At 45.5% G+C, this 26051-nt stretch overlaps 1 protein-coding gene and 1 long non-coding RNA gene across 3 annotated transcripts in view; one reads left to right on the forward strand and one right to left on the reverse strand.

Moving 5' to 3' along the window:
- The window catches only part of LOC307211971, a 202371-nt gene that overhangs the window by 127143 nt on the left and 49177 nt on the right, over nt 1-26051 (forward strand). The gene's annotated exons all lie outside the window — the stretch shown is intronic.
- The window catches only part of KIF13B (kinesin family member 13B), a 203807-nt gene that overhangs the window by 109296 nt on the left and 68460 nt on the right, over nt 1-26051 (reverse strand). For both annotated transcript variants that reach the window (XM_079968398.1, XM_079968397.1), the window contains exons 5-11: nt 24009-24101; nt 21773-21953; nt 19603-19690; nt 11276-11410; nt 9360-9472; nt 7814-7925; nt 1207-1419 (exon numbers count right to left, since the gene is read on the reverse strand). In XM_079968398.1, coding sequence (XP_079824524.1) covers nt 1207-1419; nt 7814-7925; nt 9360-9472; nt 11276-11410; nt 19603-19690; nt 21773-21953; nt 24009-24101 — 935 coding nt within the window. The remainder of the gene's footprint in view (nt 1-1206; nt 1420-7813; nt 7926-9359; nt 9473-11275; nt 11411-19602; nt 19691-21772; nt 21954-24008; nt 24102-26051) is intronic.

Genomic DNA, 26051 nt, shown 5'->3' on the forward strand with positions numbered 1-26051 from the left:
AAGCAAGAGAAGGAATATTTCTCGGAAATACCACTGTTTAAGGCTGGGTGTGTGTGTGTGGGGGGGGGCTCCCAGCTCTCTTATCACTGTGATCCAAGTTACTGAGAAAAGGAACCAAAGATGCTGTGCTCAGGAATCGGCAGCCGTGATGCGTGAGGTTTTAGCTGAGGGCACCGGCATGGGAAAAGAAATAAACTTGCAAAACTTGACCTTATTAGTGCAAAACAAACAGTTATAAGATGGCCAAGGTCTGTGCCAAGGTGAGGGGAGTTAAAAGGTACCAGCAGAGGGGGACTTTGGGTTGCCCAAAAGAGCAGGAAAACAAACCTCAAAAAAACAAAAACCCCCACCAACAACCCGTGGGAGAGATTTGAGATGCCTGGCTGAAACAAAACAACTTTACGGGAACTCTTTAATGAGCTGTAAATTGGAGGGCTGTCACTCAATTAAAGGAACTCATAGCTGAATGATTTTTGCCTATGAATGAACACCTTTTTTTTTAGAGTTGCATTTTTCGGTCCCAGAAGGAGCCATCACGAAAGAGGTCTTCGCTTCTGCATGAAAACAGAGGGTGCCTCGTCTTAGCTGTCATCTACCGCCAGCAAACGATGTTGGCAAGGAACTAAATATATTTACAAAATCTGGTGCAGGTCTTTGCAGACAGTTACCGTATTTTTCGCTCCATAAGACGCACCCAGTTGTTAGAGGAGTAAAGCGGGAAAGCCCTGTTTTTTGGGGGATCATCTCACAGTTGTGCAACTTCTTTTGCAAAGGGGAAAAGCCCCCTTTTTTGAGGATCAGTTCAAAGTTGTTGAGCTTACTTTGCAAAGGGGAAAAATCCTGTTTTTATGGGGTTCAACTCAAAGTTCTGCAGCTTCTTTAGGAAAGGAAAGGGATCCCTTTCTACAGTTTCCAGACAGATAATCTAATCAGCCAGTAACATGTCGCTGGGGAAACAAACGGCCTCCATCTGCAGAACATTCAACAATGGAGGCCTGGGCAAGGGGTCGGAAAGGGAGCCAGCGATCAACCACACATTCGCTCCATAAGACGCACAGACATTTCTCCTTACTTTTGAGGAGGAAAAAGGTGCGTCTTATGGAGCGAAAAATACAGTAAATCAGTCCATTAGAAAAAACAGTTCAATTTAATGGGCTAACTTGGCACCGCAGGACCAAGGAAACTCATTCCAGGCAGAAGACCCACCTCGGCTTTGGTGAGCTGTTCCCTGAGTTTCTCCACTTCCTCCCGCAGTTCCCGGATGATCCGGGCGTTGGGGTCTTCATTCACCACGGCGTGGTTGACAATGTTCTTGGCCCGGTCGGCGTACCGCAAGGTGGAGAGGGTCTCGTCATAATTATCTGCCGCAGGGCTCACCGTAGCGACCATAGCGGTTTTGCTGTTGCCACCGAGGCTGTCCTGGGAAGTGACGTCAGTGGTTAAGAACGTGGGCAATTTTGCACACTTTGGACAACAGAGGGAACAGATTTCTTGCAGAAGGAACTCGTCCTCCGCTCCACTTGACACATGTTTTGCTACGCACAAGTAAACCCCCCAAATACCTATGTCGGCTGGTAAAGGTAAAGGGGCCCCTGACCATTAGGTCCAGTCGTGGACATCTCTGGGGTTGTGGCGCTCATCCTACTTTATTGGCTGAGGGAGCCGGCATACAGCTTCCGGGTCATGTGGCCAACTAAGCTTCTGGCAAACCAGAGCAGCGCACGGAAGCGCCGTTTACCTTCTCGCTGGAGCGGTACCTACTTATCTACTTGCACTTTGACGTGCTTTCAAACTGCTAGGTTGGCAGGAGCTGGGACCAAGCAACGGGAGCTCACCCCATCGCGGGGATTCGAACCACCAACCTTCTGATCGGCAAGTCCTATGCTCTGTGGTTTAACTCACAGCGCCACCCGTGTCCCATTATGTCGGCTGAAGAGCAGCCAATTTCTATATCCACCCATGTTGGCTAATAGCTTGTGGTTTTCAACCTTAGAACAAAAGAGCAGCCTTGTCCAAGAAAGTCCAGCATCTGCACTTTGGAACTCTCCGCAAATTGATATCAGATAACTGCCTTTGCTGTGCTATTTTCCGCCTCTGCCGAAAACGCTTTTGTTTAAGCCGGCCTACCGGGACATTTGCGTTTAGCGTTTAATTTGTTTTGTAATGAATATCCTTAAAACTTCTGGTTTTCTGAAAGATTAATGGTCTTGTTAGATAGCAAAATTCATGTTAAATTGCTGTTTTATGGGTTGTCTTTAAAAGTCTGGAACGGATGAATCCTTTTTGCGTTACTTTCTATGGGAAAGCACGCCTTGGTTTTGGAATGCTTTGGTTTTGGAACGGACTTCCGGAACAGATTAAATTTGAGTACCAAGGTACCACTGTACTGATCTTTCTGGCTGATGGCTGCCCTCCAGGATCTGAGCAAGAGAAAGGGCTTTGCTTCTAACGGGAGATGCTGGAAGGGTACGTGGGCAGACTTGAACCCAGAGCCTTCTGCAAGTAAAGCATGTTCCCCACGACTGAGCAATCCTCCCTCTCACCATGTTGGACTTTTTGGAGCTGGCCAACCTGACTGGAAGTATCCGCAATCAGAAAGAGGAGGAACACCAAGAAGATTGGAAGAAATTTAAAGATTATCTAGCTAAGTACTGTAATATAAGATAATTAGAAGTCACTTGAAAGTCTCAAATAGGCTTAGGATTTGCAATTCTGGTTCTAAACGCAGCATAAGGAGTCTCTATAGTATATTGTATTTTAAAATGGGGTTTCAGAGATTTTAGGGGTTTTTGAATTTCTTATGTAGATTTTTCAATTTCATTGTTCTGTATGGGACAATGACAATAAAGATATCGTATCGTATCGATTAGAATAAGAATGAGTTGTAAAGCATTATGGATTTAGACAAATAAGAAAAGAGAAGAAGATAGTAAATCGAAGGAGTTAATTTTATTAGAAAGATGATTTTGGAGAAATGTTACAAGGTGATACAATGAAAATTCACGATGAAAGTTAAAATGGGTTTTAGAAGTAATAAGTGTTTATATTTTTCTTTCTCTTTTCTTTTAGTACTGTAATGTGTTTTCCTTTGTGTGTTTTATATGTTATATTTGTCATAAAGGTGGAAAATCAATAAAAAAAAATTGGTTTTTAAAAAAATCCTCCCTCTCGCCTGGCGTCCTTTGGAAGGGAGCCGCAAACCAGCGATGTTGGGTTGCAGTGGAGAGCAATCGCAGCCAAAATAAGGTGCAGGGAAAAGGCTGAGGGATCTGCACACTTTGCCTGCGAAATCTAGGTCACGCGTCGCCATTGGGCATCATTAACATTGTTTTTATCTCTGCCTCCCCCCTCCCCCCCATCCCTACCGCTCCTAATTGTTTTGCTGAATTTAAGCTTTCCATAACAACCCTCATTAAATCCAGGGGGGCAGCGGTGAGAACGGCTGGTTCGATGTGGGAAAACGCAGGTTCGGACCTAAGGCAAGTGACTTATCGGCCCAATCTAGGCCCAAGGGGATGGGGGCGGAAAAAAAGGAGGTAGCACTGTCTGCTTGGAGGAAGGGATAGAGATGGAGTGGAAAGGGCTCATAGCCGCAGCTTTTCTCTACGCAAGGCGTGCGGGAAATTTGCAAAATCTGGTGCGGGTCTTTTTCCCTCCCTCTTTCATAGCACTGTAATAACTCGTGGGCTTCCAGGGAAGCCAAAGATTCAGAACAAATAATAATTTATAATAATAATTTATTATTTATACCCCGCCCATCTGGCTGAGTTTCCCCAGTCACTCTGGGAAGCTTCCAATCGAGTGTTAAAAACAATACAGCACGAAATATTAAAAACTTCCCTACACAGGGCTGCCTTCAGATGTCCTTTAAAAATAAGATAGCTGCTTATTTCCTTGACAACCGATGGGAGGGCGTTCCACAGGGCGGGCGCCACCACCGAGAAGGCCCTCTGCCTGGTTCCCTGTAACCTCACTTCTCGCAATGAGGGAACTGCCAGAAGGCCCTCGGCGCTGAATCTTAGTGACTGGGCAGAATGATGGGGGTGGAGATGCTCCTTCAGGTATACAGGACCGAGGCCATTTAGGGCTTTAAAGGTCAGCACCAACGCTTTGAATTGTGCTCGGAAACGTACTGGGAGCCAATGCAGATCTCTCAGGACCGGTGTTATGTGGTCCTGGTGGCCTCCCCCAGTCTAGCTGCTGCATTCTGGATTAATTGCAGTTTCCGGGCCACCTTCAAAGGTAGCCCCACAAAGAAAAGGACTTATTCACGCAGCAAATAGTTGGACTGTGGAACTCCCTGCCACAGGAGACAGTGAAAGCCAATGGCCTGGGATGAATTTGAAAGAGGATTGAACAGATCCACGGAGGAGGAGAGGGCTATCAAAGGCTATTAACCTCCAAGCCATCCAGTTTTTTTAAAACCTTCCCACAAGCATCATCCCGGTGGAGTACAGGGTCAGATTTAAGGTGCTGGTTTTGACCTTTAAAACCCTATACGGCCTAGGACCCTTGTACCTACGGGACCGCTTCTCCCGGTCTGCCCCACGGAGGACCTTAAGGTCCATAAATAGCAACACCCTAGTGGTCCCGGGCCCTAAGGAAGTTAGATTGGCTTCAACTAGAGCCAGGGCCTTCTCAACACTGGCTCCAGCCTGGTGGAACGCTCTGTCTCATGAGACCAGGGTATAAATAAAAATTATTATTATTATTATCCACACCACCACCCCAAGGCCAACTTGAAGGAAAATTTTAAAAGGGTCTTCCTCATTTCCCTGAAAACTGTATCAAGAGTAGCTAGTTCTCTGAGTTTCCCGTAACCTGAGTGCCACTACTCGGAAGGCCCTGCTCAATTTAATTGCTGCCTTTTATTGTGTTCTAAGCTGCCCTGGAGCCTTCTTGGGAGACATGCAACGGGCTACAAATCAAGTTTTGTTTAGCTTTTAACCAATAAAACCCTGGAAGCTGTAGTTCTGCAGCAAGCAGAGGGTATTTCGGATCAGGAGAAGAGGGGGAAGGGTAGGCAAAAGGGAGAGCTATGACTCTAAGCCCCTCCACCCGAGAAAGTTGCCCAAGATTTCACCTCTAAACAGGGGGTAAACAATCAAAGCTAATGAAATACTTGAGGCAGGTACAGAACTGAATAATTGTGCAACATGACTAAGCCGGCCAGCTATGTGCTGGCACCAAAACACTGGCAAGAAGCGAAAGGAACTGAGGAATTAAGAGGGGTGCGTGTTTTTCTCCCTCCCGCCCGCCGCATAAAACCAGTGCCTAGGTTAAAAAAGAAAGAAAGAAAGAAAGAAAGAAAACATTGTATTTATGTGGATTAAATGGATTTATCTGAAGGTAGCCCTGTTTGATGCTTTTGAATTATGGTGCTGGAGGAAACTCTTGAGAGTCCCACGGACTGCAAGAAGATCAAACCTCTCCATTCTGAAGAAAATCAGCCCTGAGAGCTCACTGGAAGGACAGATCCTGAAGCTGAGGCTCCAAGACTTGGGCCACCTCATGAGAAGAGAAGACTCCCTGGAAAGGACCCTGATGTTGGGAAAGATGGAGGGCACAAGGAGAAGTGGACGACAGAGGACGAGATGGTGGGACAGTGTTCTCAAAGCTACCAGCATGAGTTTGACCAAACTGCGGGAGGCAGTGGAAGACAGGAGTGCCTGGCGTTCTCTGGTCCAGGGGGTCAAGAGGCGGCGGACACGACTAAACGACTAAACAACAGCAACGATCAGGCAGCTTCACTGAGCCCTTGCCAACATTCTGTTCAAACTCCTGCCTGGTGAAGTTATACTTTTGCAACAGCAGCCATCGAGCCAGACGTCTTTCCCAGAACATGGAGGCACCATGTATCTATGGCATTTTGCACGGCCTCATCCAACCCTTCCCCCTTTGACCTGCGGTTGGCACGTGTTTCGCGACTGCCACCCTCTTGCAGACTGGAAGCAAAGGGCTAATCTCTGAAGTCAGCAGTGATGACACGATGCAAATTTGGGTTACGAAAGGTTAAGAACTCATTATGAAAATATAATGGTGTGTGTGTGTGTCTGCGTACTGCTGTTTAAGTAAACAGACAAACAGACTCAGAACCAGCCTGCCTATTGACTACGAACAAAGTGAAATGGGAAGCCACAAAAAAGGGAGAACGGAGAGATACTACTATTTATTTCTTTTGTGAACTTCTTCCTATGAAGCATCAGTATGGTGTAGGGGTTAGAGTGTTGGACAAGGACACTGGGAGGCCAGGGTTCAAATCCTCACTCACCCAGTACGTTTCCAAGCACAGTTCAAAGTGTTGGTGCTGACCTTGAAAGCCCTAAACAGCCTCAGCTCAGTATCCCTGAAGGAGCATCTCCACCTCCATCGTTCTGCCCAGACACTGAGATCCAGTGCCGAGGGCCTTCTGGCGGTTCCCTCATTGCGAGAAGTAAAGCTACAGGGAACCAGACAGAGGGCCTTCTCAGTAGTGGCACCCGCCCTGTGGAACGCCCTTCCACCAGATGTCAAAGAGAAAAATAACTATCAAACTTTTAGAAGACATCTTAAGGCAGCCCTGTTTAGGGAAGCTTTTAATGTTTAATAGGTTATTGTATTTTAGTGTTCTGTGGGAAGCCGCCCAGAGTGGCTGGGGAAACCCATCTTTGGAGCATATTTCACAATGCAATTTTTTTTAATAATAAAAAAAAATAAAAGCAAGAGAAAGTATAAAGTTCTGCCTCTGGGGAAAAGAGAACCAACAGCTCACAGAACCAGAGAGGCTGCTGCTTCCTGCTGAAGTTTGTGACTTGCAAGTTTTTGCTCTTATTATTATTTTTAATGCCTTTATATCCCACCAAGTCGGGCTTCAAGGCAGCTTACAGCATTTAAAAACAGCATTATAAAATGCAAAAAAAAAAAAAAAAGCAAACAGGTTGGAATAATTGAAATACATTAGGAAACACGCTCAGAACAAGCAGTTAAGTACAGTTTGCCTAAGGAGCAGTCCAGCGATCAGCATCACCTCCATCTTAATTTCCTGAACAGCAGAAGGATAACAAGGAGGGAGCCAGTCTGGCCTCTCTTGAGAGGGAATTCCACAGTAAGGGGGCAGCCACAAAAAAGGCTCTGTCTTGTGTCACTACCAGGTTTGGTTCAGATGTCGATTGGACCTAGAGAAGCTGCTCACCTGATATAACCGCATGAGCACTGTTCCAGACTATTTTTCATTCTCATGTACATTATATCAATTCGAAAGAAAGATTCAAGGACTTTCAGGGACTTCAGTTTGATAGTTTTGATGTTTTGCATTATTTCATAAAGTTTTCTATACTGTAATTGTTTTTGGCCATCGTGTTGCTTTCGATATTGCTGACACCTGAGGACCTGGGCGGATTCGTACAGGGAGATGCATCCCTCCTTTTTTCCAACAGGCTTTTCCATATATTTTTTTAAAAGGCCCTAAAACAGCCACGTCTTGTGCCCTGACAAGCAGAAGCACTGAGAAGGAGGGTGGGAGGAATGGGAACTGAATGATAAAGAACATGCCAATGTAAAAAGAGCCTGTCAGATTGGCTGGGGCCAATCAGAGGCCTTTGGGAAGCCAGCAAACAGGATCTGAGCACAATTTCACTCTCCTCTCCTGTGTTTTAAAGCAGTTGGGCTTCAGAGACATTGCTGCAGAGCTAGTAGCCATCGATAGCCCTCTCCTCCCTTTGTCTCATCCTCTTTTAAAGTCATCCAAGCTGGTCACCATTGCTGTCTCCTGTGGTTCAAGGCTGAGACTTCTCACGCTCTCTCACCTGAAACGCCAAATGACCGTTCGACTTACTTTGAGGAGCCAGGTGAGCACCGAGTCGCGGTACGGGACAAACTTGTTCTTATTTTTCCCGGCAGCCTGATCCGCAAGGGCAGAAATGACCAACCCGAGAGTCGTGAGGGACCTGCATGGGGGAGAAAACATTTTGAAATCACATGTAGCATCATCTGGAAGACAACTTCCAAAGTTTAGCAGCATCTGACCTAGTCAAACGGCAACATACGAGCTTCACATAACTGGAATCTTGCTTTTAGCAACAAACCTCTCCCATGCAGCACTAGTAAAGGTAAAGGGACCCCTGACCATTAGGTCCTGTCGTGGCCGACTCTGGGGTTGCGGCGCTCATCTCACTTTATTGGCCGAGGAAGCCAGTGTACAGCTTCCGGGTCATGTGGCCAGCATGACTAAGCCGTTTCTGGCAAACCAGAGCAGCGCACGGAAACGCCATGTACCTTCCCACCGGAGCGGTACCTATTTATCTACTTGCACTCTGACGTGCTTTCGAACTGCTCGGTTGGCAGGAGCAGGGACCGAGCAACGGGAGCTCACCCTGTCACAGGGATTCGAACCACCGACCTTCTGATCGGCAAGTCCTAGGCTCTGTGGTTTAACCCACAGTGCCACCTGCGTCCCTTATGATGGGATTAGGAATACCCAAAACAGACATAATACAGTGGTACCTTGGTTTACGAACTTAATCCGTTCCGGATGTCTGTTCTTAAACCAAAGCCTTCTTAAACCAAGGTGTGCTTTCCCATAGCAGCGGGGGACTCAATTTATAAATGGAACACACTCAACAGGAAGCGGAACATGTTCTGCTTCCAAGGCAAAGTTCACAAACCAAAACACCTACTTCTGGGTTTGCAGCGTTCTTAATCCAAGTTGTTCATAAACCAAGCTGTTCTTAAACCAAGGTACCACTGTATTTGCCAAGGACAATATGGAGCAATATGGTTAAAATAAAATAAAAAACACAGGAAGAAGAAAAGAGAACTTCACTTGCGCATCATATTAAATGTGTCAATACAAATTGAAGTTAAAAATATTGTAGATGGGACAAGATTGGATTGCAATTGGATTGAATAATATTTTGGAAGCAGGATGAAAGGGAACTATTAACCCTTGGAATCTAGCACACGGGGGGGGGGGCACCTAAATTGTTTAATTGACTATATGGTTGATTGGTATATGAACTGGTATTGTAATTCGGTATGGATATATTAAGGCTTATATTGGAATTTTGTAATTGAAAACTAATAAAAACTATTTATGTTTTTAAAAAAGGAAAAGTTAAGGATTTCTTCACACAATTCATCTCTCCACCACACACACCTGCCATCCACAAAAGCAAAATAAATTCAGCCCAGAGACCCATTCTAACTACCCTAATCCAGGTATCAAAAGTGGGCATTTCTGCTCCTGTGAGATCAAGCGCACTGATCCTGCTACGTGCTTTCGTCTCTTACTGCTATTCTCGTGGATTAACGGAATGCGCTGGGTCACGCAAACCCCTTCCCATTATTCATCCCTTCAGCACCCTATGAACCCAAGATTTTACTTGTTGATGTTGCTTCCTTCCTTCAGCCGGTCACCCGCAGCCCCGGTCTTGGTGGCTCTTTCACTGCCCGCCAGGTCAACCAGGCTCAGTTTGCCCACCTTCTCGCCAGACGTCTGCGGAACAAAGAGCGGGGAGTTAGCCTGGAAACGCAGCTCCTGAACTCGGGCCCAGGCGACACGGTTCAGGGCGCCTCCGCTTTAGGTGGAAGAAGACAAGGGAGGATGCTTTGGGAATTGGTTGTAGGGGAAGAAAACTGCGGCGCCAAAGGGATAGTGAGTGCATTTATTTATTTGACATTATGCAAACTGCTCAATTGCAGAAGCAGTGACCATACGCCCCCGTGTATGACACGCCCCCTACTTTTGGGGACTCAAATTTATGAAAATGGGGGAAGATGACCCCTGTTTTTCAACATTATTTTAGAGTACAAAAAGTAGTCTTATACACGGAAAAGTATGGTAGGTTAGGGGCTTCCAAAGGGAGAGGTGGGATTATCGGGAGAGGGGGTGCTAAGAGGCAAGGCTGGAGGGAATCAAGTTCGTATGTTTTGTTTAATTAGATAAATGAAATCATTTAAATTCAATTTTGAATAAACATACAATTAATTGCCACAGCTTTGAATTTTAATGTGTGTATGTATATACATATACATTTATATACACACACACACACATATATATATATAATTAAATTTTCTGTATTACAATTTAAAATACTCATTTTACATCCTTAAGATATCAATGACTTCCCTTCTCTTTCCATGGTTCATTTTACATATCATAAATCCCTGCACATTTTACAGAAACTATACCTTTCCATTATTGCATCCATCAAAACTTATTTACACTGTTGAATTTATCTTAATGCTGCCAGCGTTTTCAGCTGTACACAATTATTTCCCATGAAATGAAAGGAAATTTATTATGGTCCCAGACCAGATTCACATACCGTACTAAGCAAACATAAAACACAATAGAATTAAGTTTGAATTAACAATCATATATAACAATAAACAATACGAATACATTTTCCAGTCTTCCTTAAACGCATGTTCTTCTTGTTCTCTTATTCTATACGTTAAAAATATAGACATTAACATTATTATCCTCCTTAGTGGGTTACACAAACCTCTATTTTGAAAGATGCTTTTTATAGGCTAGGGGGCCCTGAGGATGAGTTTGTGGAAACAGGGGGGCAGTGGCCCCCCAAAATGAACATCACAGTTGATTGGAGATTAGAACCCTGGTCTCCCAGGTCCTAGTCTGACACTCTAAGCCAGTGTTTCTCAGCCTTGGGTCCCCAGATATTGTTGGACTACAACTCCCATCATCCATGACCACTGCTCCTGATAGCTATGGATGATGGAAGCTGTAGTCCAATAACAGCTGAGGATCCGAGGTTGAGAAAAGCTGCTCTAACCACAACACAGCATTCGTATACTCTGTGTTGTATGTTAACCCCCTGTTTGTGTGCAAAGTCTGTTAAACTGAGCGCATAACATGTGATTTCTTGACTTAGGATAAAGCGAGCACACCAATTCCACTGGTGTCATCCAGATATTTTGGGCTGCAACTTCCATGAGCCCCAGAAACTGTAAAGACCCCCACAGTATGTGGGGCACTACTCCTCTGAAGAGGCCAGAAGTGCATACTGTATTTTTCGCTCTATAAGACACACCAGACCATAAGACGCACCTAGTTTTTGGAGAAGGAAAACAATAAAAAAAATATTCTGAATCTCAGAAGCCAGAACAATAAGAGGGATCACTGCACAGCGATCCCTCTTACTGTTCTGGCTTCTGGGATAGCTGTGCAGCCTGCATTTGCTCCATAAGACGCAATCACATTTCCCCTTATTTTTTGGGAGGGAAAAAGTGAGTCTTATAGAGAAAAAAATACGGTAATTCGAGAACTCACCCCCGACTTTGCATCGTACAATGTGTGCGTGAGGATAATCTTGAAGACAGCATGGGATCGGCTGCTCTCTTCGTTCATGTTGGTGGCGGCGACCGTCCGAGATTTATTGCCTTCGGACATCAGAGACTCTATGTCCTAAACAAAAGACAGATTGTTGGGAATGTAAAAAGGTGAAAAGCTTCTGGGAGATGCTATATGATGAATTGAAAAAGATGTTGAGATATACATTTATAAAGAAACCAGGCATTGTTGGGAGTGATATAAATAGAAAAGAATGCAAGTTGTTTTTATATGCAGTAACAGCAGCTAGAATATTAATGGCCCAAAAATGGAAGCAAGAAGAGTTGCCAACGAAAGAAGAATGGAGGATGAAGATAATGGACTATGCAGAATTAGACAAACTAACAGGAAGGATCCGAAACCGACGTGACCAGAAATTTGCCGAAGACTGGAGTAAATATAGACGACGTTTGTAGGTTTGCAATAAGTTCTGTGAGGAGTATTATGGGAAGTATTGTTAAAATGATAAGGGGGAGAGCATAGGTTAAGAAAGGTAAAGACAATACAAAATTAAGTAATGCTTAAGAAGGGTGTAAGATGGAGGATCATCAGATGTGCTGATGGAAGTCCAATAAGATTGTATTTGTAATAATCTGTGCGGTATGTTCTATAATTTGTATGCTAAAATCAATAAAAATGTATTTTAAAAAAACCAAAAGACAGATTGAAATGCAAGCGCAGTGAGGATCTGCAGGAAGGCAGGCGCGGCGCGAACACATCAGGGAGAACTTCCTAAATTTGAGCGTGGCTTCACACTTCACAAAGCGGTAGCTGCCTGATCCTCACCGCAAACCGGTGCTTGGGATCTCTCCATTAAATCACTGGGTTTCTGTGGATGGGTCAGGACCAAGTAGGCAGTTTGTGCTCCAACTGAAAGCAGATAGCAGAACCAGTGGCACAACTGCTGTTTTCATTAGAGAAAGAAAAGCCATTTAGATTTATGTCCATTCGCATCCAAAAGGTTCATGGAGAGTTAGAAGATATGCTGAGGATCATCTAAGCCAGGAGTCAGCAAACTTTTTCAGCAGGGGGCCGGTCCACTTTCCCTCAGACCTTGAGTGGGGCCGGACTATATTTTGAAAAAAAATAATGAACGAATCCCTATGCCCCACAAATAACCCAAAGATGCATTTTAATTAAAAGGACACATTCTACTCATGTAAAGACATGCTGATTCGCGGACCGTCTGCAGGCCGGATTTAGAAGGCGATTGGGCTGGATCCGGCCTTAGTTTGCCTACCCATGGTCTAAGCCAACTCTCCTACAGTACAGTGGTACCTTGGTTCTCAAACACCTTGGTACTCAAACAACTTGGAATCCAAACATTACAAACCCAGAAGTAAGTGTTCTGGTTTGCGAACTTTTTTGGGAAGCCGAACGTGCTCCGTTTTGAGTGTTACGCTTCCGTTTTGAGCATTACGCTGAGGTCTCTCTGTTTTTGCTATTTATTTTGTGTTTTTGTTTTTGCTTTGTTTTGTTTTTGCAACTGTGTGGAACCCAGTTCAGCTACTGATTGATTGATTGATTGATTGATTGATTGTGTGACTGCAGTACACTGTTCACTGCTTTCATTTTATGGATCAATGGTCTCATTAGATAGTAAAATTCATGTTAAATTGCTGTTTTAGGGGTTGTTTTTAAAAGTCTGGAACGGATTAATCCTTTTTGCATTACTCCCTATGGGAAAGCGTGCCTTGGTTTTGGAACGCTTTGGTTTTGGAACAGACTTCCGGATTGGATTAAGTTTGAGAACCAAGGTAACACTGTATGCCAGCCATCCCATAAGGGGATCAAACCTGCAACCTTGGCATTATCAGCAAGTTCGATCTCCTTATGGGCAGGCGACCTAAGGGCCATGGGCCGGATGCGGCCCAATCGCCTTCTAAATCTGGCCTGCAGACGGTCCGGGAATCAGCATGTTTTTACATGGGTAGAATGTTTCCTTTTATTTAAAATGCATCTCTGGGTTATTTGTGGGGCATAGGAAATCATTCATCCCCCCCCCATATAGTCCGGCCTACCACAGTGGACCGGCCCATGGCTGACAAAAGGTTGCTGACCCCTGCTCTAACCTATTGAACTATCAAGGCTAGCGTGGTGGGTGCAGGGGGGGCCGGCCGCACCGGGCGCAACATCTGGGGGTTAGGGTTAGGGGGCGCAAATCCACGTGTTAGGGGATGCAAATTACTTGCCTTGCCCCGGGTGCCCACAACCCACGCTACGCCACTGACAGGTGGGGAGGGTGATGCAAACATCTGCTGATTAAGGCTTAGCCAAATGTGCATTTTCTTCTCTCCACGCATTGTTAGGTGTTGCAATCAGTGAAGCGGTAGAGAAACAACGGCAAACTGCTAATTAATTAATTTATATGCCACTTAATGCCGAAATAGGCTTCTGAGCCGCTCACGAGCACAAGAACTGGTTATCCAAGCATGAAAAGGTTGCGTAACGATACAAAAATAAACCTGGAAATGGAAGCAGAAGATGAGGCAGCTCTCAGCTGATGGTGGAGAAGGCTGCCCTCAGCTCCTCCGTTCCCTTGCTCTCACAGATACAGGGCTGTTCCTTTTTAAAATCCATTTATTTAATGTTCATTTTAATTATTTATTCCCCACTTTTTTAAAAAAATAATGGAAGCATTCTTGAGGCAGCTTACACAGCACGCTGGCGCTTCGTGGAAAGAGCTCTTTCCTCAATATGTGCAGGAAAAAGAAAGCTAGGCTTATCACAGAATCCTAGGATCGGGGAGCTAGAAGGGACCCCAAGTTTCATCTAGTCCAGCCCCTGCAATGCCTGCATCCTGGGAGATGGCCTACCGCAGAGGAGGCGAAAGGAATGGGGCTCTGTTTGCACCAGATATTCAAAGCACACTTGTTGTTTTTTAGTCGTTTAGTCGTGTCTGACTCTTCGTGACCCCCTGGGCCAGAGCACACCAGGCACTTCTGTCTTCCACTGCCTCCTGCAGTTTGGTCAAACTCATGCTGGTAGCTTCGAGAACACTATCCCACCATCTCGTCCTCTGTCGTCCCCTTCTCCTTGTGCCCTCCATCTTTCCCAACATCAGGGTCTTTTCCAGGGAGTCTTCTTTTCTCATGAGGTAGCCCAAGTCTTGGAGTCTCAGCTTCAGGATCTGTCCTTCCAGTGAGCACTCAGGGCTAATTTCCTTCAGAATGGAGAGGTTTGATCTTCTTGCGGTCCATGGGACTCTCAAGAGTCTCCTCCAGCACCAGAATTCAAAAGCATCAATTCTTTGGCAATCAGCCTTCTTTATGGTCCAGCTCTCACTTCCATACATCACTACTGGGAAAACCAGAGCTTTTACTATACGGACCTTTGTCGGCAAGGTGATGTCTCTACTTTTCAAAGCACACAGCTTCCCCCAAAAGAACCCTGGGAACTGTAGTTTGAGGGTGCTGGGAACTGTAGCGCTGTGAAGGGTAAACGACGTGTGCAGTCTGGGGTGGAAAACCCCTGGTTCAAAATCTGACTATGTTTAAAACAATTAGTAAGAAGCCAGAAACATTCCTTTTATGAATTATAACAAATGACATCCCGAAAAGACACGAAGAGAATCTTTTTATTTGCTACAGCTGCCACAAGGTTATTGATTGCAAAAAAATTGGAAATCAGAAAAAGTACCAACATTGAGAGACTGGCAAAATAATTTTTTTGAAATGATTGAATTAGCAAAAAGGACGGCAACAATTAGAACGAAATCTAATCAAAATCTCAAACAGGAATGGAAATGGGTAGAAGAATACATGACCAAAAGATGCTCCAACTGGAATTTATTGGTATGTATAGACTGATTTCACAAAGTCAAGTTAAGCTAAACTAAGCTAAACTAAGCTAAGCAGATATATAAGATTGAATGTTTAATTATTAAGATACAAAATTATAATCTCAATAATAAAGTTACAAAATAATAACAAGGAAGTCACAGGGCAAGAAATAAGAAACGGATAAATGTTGGTACATAATGAAATGTGAAAATGTGAATTTACGAATCTAATGTATATGTATCAATATGTAAAGATTTCATATATGTATTGCAACATTAATAATAAATAAATTAAGTGCAAGACAAAAACAAAAACAAAACAAAATCCAGCTATGTTCGTTCCTGAGCCTTCATGTTGCCCATCTGCCATATGGCGATAACATCAAAATATGCCTCTCTTTCAGGACTGCTGTAAGAATTACCAAAACAACCAACATTTCGTGCTATCCATGGACTCTTGCGGAGAGATGCCGTTTCAAGGGAGCCCTACACAACTCATCTTGCTCCAACTGCCCTTGACCATCACTGGGCACATTCCGCCCCTTATTTTGACAAGTCGGCTGGGTAACAAAACATTAATTCAGAGCAAAGGAAAACATTCTGGCCGCACAGAACAACCCGGCCTCGAAATTAAACAAGCTTCGAGCTCAGAAGATAAACCCCCAACTTAACCCGTCGCGAGAGCTGCTGGGTTGATTCCGTTCTGAGGAACAGTTTCTATCCAAATGCGATTTTGGTTTTAAACGCAGTGTAAGGTAGTCTCTATGGGAATATATTGTATTTAATTGTGGGGTATCAGAGTTTTTAGGGGGTTAATCAGACTGGGATAGCTGGGATAGCAGGCTTGTATTGTTTTTAACACTCGATTGGAAGCCGCCCAGAGTGGCTGGGGAAACTCAGCTAGATTGGCGAGGTATAAATAATAAATTATTATCATTATTATTATTAGGGTGGTGCTGTGGGTTAAACCACAGAGCCTAGGACTTGCCGATCAGCGGTTCAAATCCCCGTGACAGGGTGAGCTCCCGTTGCTCGGTCCCTGCTCCTGCCAACCTAGCAGTTCGAAAGCACGTCAAAGTGCAAGTAGATAAATAGGTACCACTCCGGCGGGAAGGTAAATGGCGTTTCCGTGTGCTGCTCTGGTTTGCCAGAAGCGGCTTAGTCATGCTGGCCAAATGACACGGAAGCTGCACGCCGGCTCCCTCAGCCAACAAAGCGACATGTGCGCCGCAACCCCAGAGTCGGTCACGACTGGATCTAATGGTCAGGGGTCCCTTTACCTTTTAAGGTAATCTCTATGGGAGTATATTGTATTTAATTATGGGATATCAGAGTTTTTCCAGGGTTAACCAGGCTGGGATAGCTGGTTTGTTGGTTTTTCGAATGTCTGATGTAGATTTTTTCAATTTCGTTGTTCTGTATGGGACAATGACAATAAAGATTATCGTATTGTATTGTTTTGCTCAGGGCTTCATTTCCAACTATGCAAGGCACACCCCTTTCCTCCAGAGTAATCCTGAAGACCTGGCTCTGTGATCTGCAAGTCCCCCACTTCTCAGTGGTGAAGGAAAGGCACTGTGCATCTGTCCAATGTAAGAACAGGGGGGGAGCGTGCTGGATCAGCCCAGTGGTGTCTTGCTCTCACAGTTGTTGACTGGATGCAAGCAGGATATGAATTCAAGAGCCCTCTCCTACCTCTGGGGTTTCCAGAAACTGTTACATGGAAGCATTGCTGTCTCCAGCTGTGGAAGCAGAGCGCAAAGAATGTGGCTGGTAGCCATCCATAGCCCTTTCCTCCAAGCCTGATGAGGAATGGTCGAAGGAGCTGGGTATGTTCAGCCTGGGAAAGAGGAGACTGAGAGGAACTATAATAGTAAAGGTAAAGGGACCCCTGACCATTAGGTCCAGTGGTGGCCGACTCTGGGGTTGCGGCGCTCATCTCGCTTTATTGGCCGAGGGAGCTGGCGTACAGCTTCCAGGTCATGTGGCCAGCATGACTAAGCCACTTCTGGCGAACCAGAGCAGGGCACGAAAATGCCGTTTACCTTTCCGCCAGAGCGGTACCTATTTATCTATTTGCACTGGTGTGCTTTTGAACTGCTAGGTTGGCAGGAGCAGGGACCGAGCAACGGGAGCTCACCCTGTCGTGGGGATGTGAACAGCCAACCTTCTGATCGGCAAGTCCTAGGCTCTGTGGTTTAACCCACAGCGCCACCTGCGTCCATGGGAACTATGATTGCCATCTTCAAATATCTCAAGAGCTGTCACATAGAAGGTGGAGTAAGCTTGTTTTCTCCTGCTCTGGAGGGTAGTACACAAACCAATGGGTTCAAGTTACAAGTCCTACCCTCCAGAGCAAAGAAAATAATCTTTCTCTGTCTTCCATGGGACAGCCCTTAAGATATTTGAAGACGGCTCTCATATCTCCTCGCAGTCTCCTCTTTTCCAGGCTAAACATACCCAGCTTTTTCGACCGTTCCTCATCAGGCTTGGCTTCTAGACCCTTGATCATCTTGGTTGCCCTCCTCTGCGCAACTTCCAGCTTGTCAGCACCCTTCTTAAATTGTGGCCCCCAGAACTGGAAGTGGCATTGCAGGTGAGTGAATATCAGAGTCAGGAACAAGGAGGGAATTCAGATTTACATTGGGAACAAGGGTGGGAGGAGAATGCCAGTGCCTCTGAGACCCTAACGGGCCACCGTAGAGGTGACATTTAGGGCGGGGGACAGATCCAGCCCCCAAAGATAACGTCACAGCCATCGTTGCCACTGCAGAAGCAAGTAACGCAGTCCTTGGAGATTGGATCTGCTGCCCCTGTGTATCCTGCCGCCTGAGGCAGTCGCCTCATCTTGCCTCATGGGTGGGCCGGCACCAGGCAGGCAGATTCAACATAAGGCTGCTTCCTGTGTTTGTGGCTTTGTCTCCTTTTCGTTCTCCACGTGTGGCTGCTGCAAACACAGCCAAGAGGCCCCAGCCACCTTCCTTGCATGCTAAACTTTCTATAAGTGCTTCAGGCTATCACTAACATTTCTGCAAACAGTGTGCTCTCGCTCGTTAAACCGGTTTTACAAGATTTTTTTATTTATTTTTTGAAGACTGGGAGAATGAAGGCGTTCGAGACCTCTGTGTACGCCTGTGAGAGCATATCATATCCTTAATCCTGGCAGGGCTTGTATACCCAGAGGTGGGCGATACGGAACACCAATCTATGATTAAGTAATATACCTGCAAATATTTAAGTTTTCCTGAAGCGCAGACAGGCTGTTGCTGAGGGGAGGCATCCCAATCACGGAGGCAGGATAGGTATTTAATCTGTTTTAATTTGTGGCTGATTCATTAAAACTAGATGTCGAAGAGAAAAAGAACTATCAGACTTTTAGAAGACATATGAAGGCAGCCCTGTTTAGGGAAGCTTTTAATGTTTAACAGACTATTGTATTTTAATATTCCGTTGGAAGTCGCCCAGAGTGGCTGGGGAAACCCAGCCAGATGGGCGGGGTATACATAAATAAATTAATAACAACAACTGGGAAAACTGGTAAAAATGATTCTACAAAAAAACCAAAGCACCACCTAAGTAGTAGTAGTAGTAGTAATTATTATTATTATTATTATTATTATTTATTATTTATACTCCGCCCATCTGGCTGAGCTTCCCCAGCCACTCTGGGCGGCTTCCAATCAAGTGTTAAAAACAATACAGCATTAAATATTAAAAACATCCCTAAACAGGGATGCCTTCAGATGTCTTTTAAAGATAAGATAGCTGCTTATTTCCTTCACATCTGAAGGGAGGGCGTTCCACAGGGCGGGAGTCACTACCAAGAAGGCCCTCTGTCTGGTTCCCTATAACCTCACTTCTCGCAATGAGGAAACCGCCAGAAGGCCCTCGGCGCTGGATCTCAGTGTCTGGGCAGAACGATGGAGGTGGATACGCTCCTTCAGGTATACAGGACGGAGGCCGTTTGGGGCTTTAAAGGTCAGCACCAACACTTTGAATTGTGCTTGGAAATGTACTGGGAGCCAATGCAGATCTCTCAGAACCGGTGTTATGTGGTCCCGGCGGCAACTTGCAGTCACCAGTCTAGTTGCCGCATTCTGGATTAATTGCAGTTTCCTGGTCACCTTCAAAGGTAGCCCCACGCAGACCACATTGCAGTAGCCCAAGCGGGAGATAACCAGAGCATGCACCACTCTGGCGAGACAGTCCGCAGGCAGGTAAACAAGTCCAGCACCTTGTTTACTGGACTGGGACCTTCGCATCTGAACTGCGCCATTATTTTTTTATGTACAGTGGTGCCTCGCAAGACGAAATTAATCCATTCCGTGAGGCTCTTCGTATAGCTGTTTTTTGCGAAGTGCCTCCAAAACGGAAAACCCTTTCGTCTAGCGGGTTTTCCGTCTTGCGAGGCGTTCGTCTTGCGGGGCACCACTGTACTGTAAGCAGCTTTGGCTGTTATTGACACGAAACAATTAGATTTCTTTACCTTGTAACAGGCAACAGCCAGTTTAGAAAGCCCATCCACATAAGGTCCGTAAACGCTGTGCTCTCTGACTTTCAACGACTGTCGACTCCTGTTTCCAAAGCAAGCACAGAGAATAAGGCATTACTCTCCTTGCAAATGCCGATGCTAAGTGCTACCGATTTCCAACGGGAGAGTTGTGCTTAAACCCTTCCTCCTGAAACCAAAGGATGCTCAGCTCAGATCAGGCCCAGTGTGCTCCAAGTCACGGCACATTTTGCCAACCAATTCCCGCAATTGGTGGAGGGTAGGAATGCAACCACAAAACTTTCTTGAAAAAAAAGATAGAAGAGATAAGAGCTGCGCATTCCTTTCCACGCTAACAGGGAAGTACAGACAAATAACTGTTAACACTTCTTTAGGTTTGAAAGGCATTCGAGTTAACGCAAGGCGACAATTATCTTGGGAGGGCTGGGAAGAGGGAAGGTTAAGAGATATTTGCCAAGGACGTAAGTCTGGGGCTATTTAGACTTCCCTCTCCTTTCACAACTTAGCCTTGACCCTCAAAAGATGAAGTTCTCTGATGCAGAAAGATTGGAACTCCGAATATAAGCAATTGCACGAGCTTTTATTACTTTCTATTACAGTGTATTGTTGTTAGATGTGATTGCATTGTTTTTGTAATTCTAAATTATTCAAAACTGTTTTTAAGGCTGTGTTTTAAATTGCTGTAACCCGACCCGGGACCTTAGGGTGGAGGGCAGGTAATACATTTAAGTAATTATAATAGTAATAATAATAATAATAACAACAGGCAGCCCAAACAGGTAAAGTCAATCGCTTCTCTCCCAGCACCATGGTCTCAATCTGATTTGAGAGGAGTGGAGTTACAATTAAAGAGAAAAAGAAAGTGAAACATGGAGATCCCAGTTACAGATCTGCCACATTAACTGCAGTTCTGACTAGACTCACTAGGAATGCATGAAACTGTCTTCTACCACCAGTCCACCTATCTCAGTGTTGTCTACACTGGCCGTCAGAGGCTCTCCAGTAAGGGTGGGAGATATACTGATATATCGTCCAAAACCAGTTTCAAGTTCGTATCACGATACTGATTTCACAGTTTTGACCTGGCAATGTACGGCAAATCATGGTGTGTCTATGTGCTATGTAAAATCAGGACGCGGGAAAAACCGTGAAGCCAGCCAATGTCTCTACATAGAAGACATTTGAAGGCAGCCCTGTTTAGGGAGGTTTTTAATGTTTTATGTTTTATCGTGCTTTTCATATTCTGTTGGGAGCCGCCCAGAGGGGCTGGGGAAACCCAGCCAGATGGGTGGGGTATAAATAATAAATAAAAATTATTAATAGTTCCATCCTTATTTCAGACATTGCAATATACAGTCGTACCTCGGAAGTTGAACGGAATCCGTTCTGGAAGTCCATTTGACTTCCAAAACATTTGGAAACCAAGGCACGGCTTCCTGCAGCCAATAGGAAGCTGCGGAACCTGCGTCAGACGTTCAGGTTCCAAAGAATGTTCACAAACTAGAACGGTCACTTCCGGGTTTGCGGCGTCCAGGAGCCAAAACATTTGAGTCGCAAGGCGAAGTTCGACTTCCCAGGTACGGCTGTATAAGTATATTGCGATGTTTGCCTGGTGATAGATCACAATGCTGAAAACCCAATACAGTGTTACCTCTGGTTGCGAACAGGATCCGTTCCGGAGCCCTATGTGCTACCCGAGCAGAACGCCACCCGTGTCTGCGGGTCGCGATTCGCCACTTCTGCGCATGCGCGTGATGTCATTTTGAGTGTCTGCGCATGCGCGAGCAGCGAAACCCAAAAGTAACGCGTTCTGTTACTTCCGGGTCGCCGTGGGACGCAACCTGAACACGCTCAACCTGAAGTGTCTTTAACCCAAGGTATGACTGTATTACTTAGCCCTACTCTGCAGAAGTCCTGCGATGGCTCTGCAGCCCTACCCAAAAACGCTGAGGATATTTCTCAAGTAAAGCACACACCCTCTGCTACGAAGGGCTGGCCCTCCCAGCTAAGTGAAAACTGTCCATTTTGTTCAGAGAAATACACATTCGTTCAGCTGGCCCCTCCGAAGGCATGCCTTGAGAAAAGGCAGGCTTTCACCGCCTGGCTCAATAGGTTGCTGGTCACCTCGATTGCTGTTCCACCTTACCCCTTTGGGTCCAGCAGGTCCCGGACTTTCTCGTTGTAAATCTCCATGTATGAAACCTCCACTTTGAAACTCTGCTCTTCGTTCTCCTCTTTCTGGGCTCTTTCGAAGAGGGTGCTGCACAGGCGAGGGATTAGTCCAGGCTGGTCAGCTGTGCCCATCATGGTGTAAGACTTTCCGGACCCTGCGGGAAAAGGGGAGGAAAACGCGCTTTAGGAGGAAGGGAGGAGAAGGCCGGAGGATAGGAAGAAAGGGAGAATTTCAGGGTGCCTTTGTAAAGGAGCCACCAAGGAGACCGGCAAAAAAAAAAGCAGTGTTCTAGATTTGCAGGTGGGAAGGTGAAACAAAACTACAGTCATACCTCATGTTACATCTGCTTCATGTTACGTTCTTTCAGGTTACGTCCCACGGTGACCCGGAAGTACTAGAAAGGGTTACTTCCGGGTTTCGCCTCTCACGCATGCGCAGAAGCGCAAAATGACATCATGCGCATGCGAAGAAGTGGCGAATCGCAACCCACACGTGCGCAGACATGCTGCTGCAGGTTGCGTTATTTTCATGTTGTGAACAGGCCTCTGGAACGGATCCCGTTCACAACCAGAGGTACCACTGTACACCAAATTCCTGGAAGAAATTCCACAGGAAAACGTAGCCTTCCACAAACGTCAATGTACAGTTGTACGTCTGCTTATGTATCCCTCTGGAAACGTAAACTTCGGGATGCAAACACGGCAATCCTGGAAGTATTTTCCCAGGTTTCGCCACACGCACATGCGCAGAAGCACTCTACACGTTGCGTGCATGCGCAGAGGCGCTAAACCACACTGCACACATGTGCAGAAGTGGTCCTACGGTTGCAAATTCCTTGGAACACGGCCGGACCTCCAGAACGGATCCCGTTCGCAACCAGAGATACCACTGTAGTGATCTCTGGCCTTTCCTGCTCTAGTCGCAGCTAGACTGGTGACTGGGAGTGGTCTCCGGGACTACATAACACCAGTCCTGAAAGACCTACATTGGCTCCCAGTACTTTTCTGAGCACAATTCAAAGTGTTGGTGCTGACCTTGAAAGCCCTAAATGCCCTCGGCCCAGTATACCTGAAGAAGCGTCTCCACCCCCATCGTTCTGCCCGGACACTGAGATCCAGCGCCGAGGGCCTTCTGGTGGTTCCCTCCCTGCGAGAAGCGAGGTTACAGGGAACCAGGCAGAGGGCCTTCTCAGTAGTGGCACCCGCCCTGTGGAACGCTCTCCCATCAGATGTCAAGGAAATAAACAACTGTGTGGCTTTTAGAAAGCATCTGAAGGCAGCTCTGTTTGATGTTTTATCGTGTTTTTAATATTCTGTGGGGAGCCGCCCAGAGTGGCTGGGGAATACGAGGACAAGAGCCCTCTCTCCTGCGATTTCCGGCAACTGGTATTCAGAAGCATTGCTACCTCATCCGGGACCAAGGAGAAGAGTCGGTGGAAGAAGATTGGAAGAAATTTAAAGTTTATCTTCAAAAATATTGTAAAATTAAGGACTGTTAGAAAGATGTTGGGAAAAGAAAATTATGTGGTTTTAGTGGAAATGATATAAAGGATTAAGTAAAAATGAGTTGGTGAAAGAGAGAATGTTAAATTAAAGTATATTAAGATAAATTATTAAGATAAAAATAGGGTTGGAAGGATTTGCTGAAATAACAAATTGAATTAGAATACAAAAATGGGAGGCGTGAGGAGGTCAAGGAAATAAGTGAATATAAGCAAGTGATGTTGGATTGGTTTTTCTTTGTTTTTCTTTTTCTGTTTTCTGTTTTTAGATGATGTTCTTTGCTTTTTTATATGTATTGTTTTTTCCTTTTTCCTTTTTCTTTGATTGTTATTATTTTTCTTGTTTTTTCTGTAATCTTTAAAATCTTAATAAAAATCTATTAAAAAAACAAACAAACCAAAAGTTAAAAAAAACACACCAGAAGCATTGCTACCTCCAACTCTGGGTGTTAATAGCTTTTGATAGCACTCTTCTCCTCCGTGGATCTGTCCAATCCTCTTTTAAAGCCATCCCAGTTTGTTGGCTTTCACTGTGTCCTGTGGCAGGGAGTTCCACAGTCAGGGATGATGGGAGTCGAAGTCCGGTAACCCGGAGGGTGGTGGTAGGGTCTAACCAAACTGCCAAAGCGTAATCTTATAAAATCAGAAACTTTTAATTTAATTTAATTTAATTTAATTTTCCCATCCTCCCAAGGGGCAAGCGCTTACCGGTCTGTCCATAGGCGAAGATGCAGGCGTTGTAGCCTTCAAAAGCGTTCTGGAGAATGTTCTCCCCAAGGCACTTGAAAACAACGTCTTGGCCTAAAATTAGAACAAAAAGATTCAAATGGCTCGGTCAGAAGAGGAAGAAGTCGTAAACCTCCTTTGATAAGACCCTACAGGACTTCAAAACTCGCCGCAAGACGTATCATATGAGAACTGTTAACGTCTTTCATGTGTGTCCAAAGCAAACGAAGTCTTTAAGGACGGAAGCTGCAGGGCAGATCTTTATTTTGATCGAACTGAAGTCTCCCGTAAGTCCCTTTTGTGATACTCTGTGTTTACACCAAAATGGCATGGATCACGACAAGGCAGCGTATGGACTTGGGACTGTGGGTGCTCTCTCTTGCGATTTAGTACACCTTTCCTCCAAGGAAGTCTCGCAGGGAGGGGAAGGGCTACTTGGTTTTGCCCGCAGCCACTACCCTACTAGGGACGCGGGTGGCGCTGTGGGTTAAACCACAGAGCCTAGGACTTGCCAATCAGAAGGTTGGCGGTTCGAATCCCTGTGACGGGGTGAGCTCCCGTTGCTCAGTCCCTGCTCCTGCCAACCGAGCAGTTCGAAAGCACGCCAGTGCAAGTAGATAAATAGATACCACTCCGGCAGGAAGGTAAACAGCATTTCCGTCCCCTGCTCTGGTTTGCCAGAAGCGGCTTAGTCATGCTGGCCACATGACCTGAAAGTTGTATGCCGGCTCCCTTGGCCACTAAAGCAAGATGAGCGCCGCAACCCCCGAGTCGGTCACGACTGGACCTAATGGTCAGGGGTCCCTTTACCTTTACCTTACTGCCCTGCTAGGAAGGCCAAACTGGGAGATAGCTGCTGGCCAAAGGTCTTCCAGGGAGCTTGGCAAACGAGCAGGGAATTTGAACCCGGGTCTCCCAGGTTCAGCTCCACCTATTAGGCCACACTGTTTCTCTGTGTCTGGATCCAGCCTGAGCTACAGATAAGCTCATCTTTCAGCGCCTGACCGTAAAAGGACCAAGGCTGAGGTGATGTAAGGAAGATGTGTAAGTATTATCATTACAGTGGTACCTCAGGTTAAGTACTTAATTCGTTCCAGAGGTCTGTTCTTAACCTGAAACTGTTCTTAACCTGAAGCACCACTTTAGCTAACGGGGCCTCCTGCTGCTGCCGTGCCACCGGAGCATGATTTCTGTTCTCATCCAGAAGCAAAGTTCTTAACCTGAAGCACTATTTCTGGGTTAGTGGAGTCTGTAACCTGAAGCGTATGTAACCTGAGGTACCACTGTAGTATTATTATTTCATTATTTATAATAATAATAATAAAACAATAATAATATATAATTATTATTATTATTATATAATTTATAATATAATAATAATAAGACCACTTCCTCTTGCTCAGTAGAAGTGCCTGCTTTTTTCGCTAAGAAAATAAAAATAAAAATGGTTTGTCCGTCACCCTGCAGGCTTTTAAGCAAATCCTTGTGATCATACAGAGCCTATACAAAAACAGGGGATGTGGAAAACTAGAGTTTAAGAAAACATGGTCGCTTACCTTGGCTGCCCATGCCTGCATCCAGCAGGGAACATCAGTGCGCAGCCAAACTTGGTAAGATTTAGTCTTTTAGTCTTTTAACTTTTGGAAGCAACTTGGGAAGGGCAAATTTTGAGCTGGGAAAAGGATGACTGGGGAAACGTTCAGGAGCCCCTTTGCCCCACCCATCATTCCTCTGCTCAGACTGGTGATTTCTCAGGAAGTAACAGGAGACTCCATGCTGGTATGAACCCAGATAATTTTCAGTCTCTGCTGTGAATCTCCATATTAAGCCTTAGGGGGGGCACAGACTCTCTGGGGCATGGGTAGGCAAACTACGGCCCGGGGCCCGGATGCAGCCCAATCGCCTTCTCAATCCGGCCGGCGGACGGTCCGGGAATCAGCGTGTTTTCACATGAGTAGAATGCGTCCTTTTATTTAAAATGCATCTCTGGGTTATTTGTGGGGCCTGCCTGGTGTTTTTACATGA

The sequence above is a fragment of the Podarcis cretensis genome (genome assembly GCF_951804945.1).
Source record: "Podarcis cretensis genome assembly, chromosome: 3".
NCBI classification, from domain to species: domain Eukaryota; kingdom Metazoa; phylum Chordata; class Lepidosauria; order Squamata; family Lacertidae; genus Podarcis; species Podarcis cretensis.